General features: G+C 43.7%; 1 protein-coding gene across 1 annotated transcript in view; it reads left to right on the forward strand.

The window, feature by feature from the left end:
- The first annotated feature begins 148 nt into the window (after positions 1 to 148).
- Slc28a2 (solute carrier family 28 member 2) overlaps positions 149 to 3625 on the forward strand; it is a 22381-nt gene continuing 18904 nt past the window's right edge. The window contains exons 1-3 of the mRNA XM_031373252.1: positions 149 to 391; positions 945 to 1041; positions 1146 to 1237. Of these exons, the coding sequence (XP_031229112.1) occupies positions 961 to 1041; positions 1146 to 1237 (173 nt within the window). The 5' untranslated portion in view covers positions 149 to 391; positions 945 to 960. The remainder of the gene's footprint in view (positions 392 to 944; positions 1042 to 1145; positions 1238 to 3625) is intronic.

The following is a 3625-nucleotide window of genomic DNA, read 5'->3' on the forward strand; positions in this document are numbered from 1 at the left end:
AAAAAACGGTGCATTTTCACTGGTAATGAGATAACTATATAATATTGGGCTCAACTAAGAAACTTTGACGAAGCCCCTCCCCTAGAGTGGGTGGTACCACCTACATAAAAGGAAGTCTTGTGGGAAGCTCTGCTGTTTGCTTGCCTGCCTTCACTTCCTGCTGGTGAGAGTATTAATCCCTGCTGCAGCTGTGCATCCCTCTGACATCAGACTCCAGTTTCTCCAGGATCCAGTGTATACTGATCCAGTGTATCCAGCAACTGAAGATCAGTTGCTCTCCAGGAGTCTTCAAGGCACCAGGTTTGGAAGGGCTGGGGCAGCTGGCTTTGTAACCTGAGCAGCTCCCAGGTTCCAGCCATTGACTGGGCTGTGTGGACCCACCCAGCACATTGTAAGTCATTCTCTCTTATATATGCACTCTATGGGTTCTGTTCCTTAGAGAACCCTACCTAAAGCAATCTGTTGATCTCTCTTGTTTTTTCCCCAGCAATGCTGGGCACCCAAGGCTTCCTCAGCTATCATCTTCTCCCTCCTTCCTTGCTACATAGCTCAGTGGGGGTGGGGAGCTGCTCAAGGAAAAAAGATAAAGAACATTGCTATATGACCCTTGATTTGAGGGACTAAATGGGTTATATTTCAATCCAGGTCCTGGGGCCCTGGGAGGCCCACTGATTCATTATAGTTCCTCCCTGACCTTTATTTCTTGTCTGTCATAATGCCTCTTTTTTCATAATCATTTACAACAAGGAATCAAATTCTACCTTTCATTATTTATTATATTAATCTGTTCCCAATCTTCCCACTTTTTGCTCTTAATGGAAGCATCAGACTTCTTAGAGAGGTTAGTTTTGTGTTTCCTGAGAGGATCTGGCCTTAAAACTTCTCCTTAGACCCACATGACTGAATGACAAATCAGCCAGCCTTAGCTTGATTTTGTTTTTCAGCACGGGATACCAGGAGATGGAGAAATCAGAGGGAAGAACATCTGTTTCCCAGGCCACAGCAGAGAATGGCATGGAGAACCCAGGCCTGGAACTCATGGTAATTCAGTGTGGTGGGCTGCTGTGTGGCTCTGGTTGCCTTCTCAGTCTCTTGATCCCCTGAGAGGTCTGCGTGACTGATCTCACATTTACCTGTGCTTATAGGAAAGCGGAAATCTTGAGCAAGGCAAAAAACTAGAGGAAGTGACACAGGGACACAGCCTGGAGGATGGCTTGGGGCATTCCTCTTTCTGGAGGTAAGCGTGTTCTAGAGTCCAGCTTAGCAACCAAGGGGGATGGGAGGGCAGGGAAGAAAAGTGACCGAGAGGCTACTCATTCTCAGATTGCTTAACTCACAGACAGGACCAGGATCACTGCATGTTACTATGTAAACGTGTGTGTATTTTATAGAAGTAACTGAGCATAAGCCCATGACATAAACAAGCCCACCAGCACCTGCTGGGATGACATTTAAAAAAGAATAGCAACAGCAATAATAATAACAGTAAACAGCTAACATTTATTGAGCACTACTATCTGCAATTATCTGCGATGAACAGTCGACTTAGTACATTTTTGTAATCACAACATTTCATCCTTTGGTTAGCAGTTTTACAGTCAACAACGTAAATTCTATGGTCAGTCTGCTTAGAGCCATAGCTGAACTCTGCCCAGGAATGTCCTGGTTCATTTGTTTAGTTTTGTTTTTCTTCTTTTGTTTTGGCTCTTTTGATTTCCTCTTCTTTTTCTTTCTTCTGTTTGCTTTTTGATAGAACATTACTACGTAGTCACAGCTGGCCTGGTACTCATTTATAAGCTCGGGTGCCCTCGTGTTTACAGATAGGCTCTTGCCTGAAACTCCTGAGGGCTGGGATTATATTCTTGCTGTTAAATACATGAGTGGAATTTCATGCTGGTATAGTGGTACACACCTGTCAGCTCTGTATCTTGAAGGCTGATACAGGAAGATGAGTTCTGGTTTCAATGAGTGTGAGAATAGTCGGGGAAGTATAGTAAGATGCTCTTTCACCACCACCCCAAAGTTATTTTTCCTCTTTATGCATAGTTTAGACATGAATGCTATAGATATTTTTTGCTTACCTACCAAGGACGATTGCCAATTGGTGCACTAATGTGCTGATCAGAGACCCCCACCATCACACAGCAGGACTGATGATCCTCAAGTGCTTGAACTCTTTACATTCTAGTAGAGTTTCACACTTCCCACTTAGGCTTATTCTCTTCTCCTTCTGAATATGCTTTGCTCATCATTCATTGTGGTAGGTGTGGGACTTATACCCTCATTCTCTTGTTCCTCAGTTATTCAAATAGCACCTATAATTTTCCTTGCAAAAGAAATAAACACCAGGGCCCAGCCTGAAATGGGCATGGGGCATAGTCATGAGACAGAAAGAACAGCTTCCCTCGGGAAACTCCACTGCCTGTCAGAACAAATGCTACCTCCTACTTGAAGAGAGAAGAGTTCTGGAGGAAGAAGCTGAGGGTAGGTTTGAAAACCCACTATATAGGTTCTTCATGTCTGCCTGTCCATCTACTTTTTTATGTACCTATATATCTATGTATCTATGTGTCTATCTATGTATCTATGTACTTATTTATCTAGTATTTATGCATCTATGTATTTATGTGTATATCTATGTATCTATTGATGTATCTATAATCCACATATCTATCCATGTATCTATCTATCTATCTATCTATCTATCTATCTATCTATCTATCTATCTATCATCTATCTACCTATCTGTCTTAGTCAGGGTTTCTATTCCTGCACAACATCATGACCAAGAAGCAAGTTGGGGAGGAAAGGGTTTATTCAGCTTACTTACACACTGCTGTTCATCACCAGAGGAAGTCAGGACTGGAACTCAAGCAGGTCAGGAAGCAAGAGCTCATGCAGAGGCCATGGAGAGATGTTCCTTGCTGGCTTGCTTCTTCTGGCTTGCTCAGCCTGCTCTCTTATAGAACCCAAGACCTCCAGCCCAGGGATGGCACCACCCACAAGGGGCAATTGAGAAAATGCCCCACAGGTGGATCTCATGGAGGCACTTCCCCAACTGAAACTCCCTTCTCTGTTATAACTCTAGCCTGTGTTAAGTTGACACACAAAACCAGCCAGTACACTATCTATATATCAATTATCTATCTATCTATCTATCTATCTATCTATCTATCTATCTGTCGGGGCATTCTTATTCTGTCACTCAGGCTGGCCTCAAATCTCTTCTGGGCTCAGTTGGGCATACAGCTGTGACTCACCACATCTAGCGTGGTAATTTGATTTTTTAGACTTTTGGCATTACTTCTCCATAGCACGGTAAAGATCAGATGCTGGCTATTTTCTGCGAGGCTGTATGAAGCAAGGGTGTGGGTGTTCTGTGGAGGAAAGTCCTCTCCCAGGCAGCACATCTACTGAGACTCAGTAGTGGTTATGTTCTGGTTTAGGTCCTTTCTCATTGTGCCTGGACTGGGACCCTTTAGAACTAGCTACCTCCAGCTTCTCCAGCTCCGCATAGCTATCGCCTCTGATTTAAGCATGCTGGCCTTCCCTGATAGATTTTTACCCTGGCTGAGTCCTTTCTTAGCTGTGCACACTGGTTATTAGCCTCTGTTTGTGTGTGAGA

This window comes from Mastomys coucha, unplaced genomic scaffold (genome assembly GCF_008632895.1).
Source record: "Mastomys coucha isolate ucsf_1 unplaced genomic scaffold, UCSF_Mcou_1 pScaffold15, whole genome shotgun sequence".
NCBI lineage: Eukaryota > Metazoa > Chordata > Mammalia > Rodentia > Muridae > Mastomys > Mastomys coucha.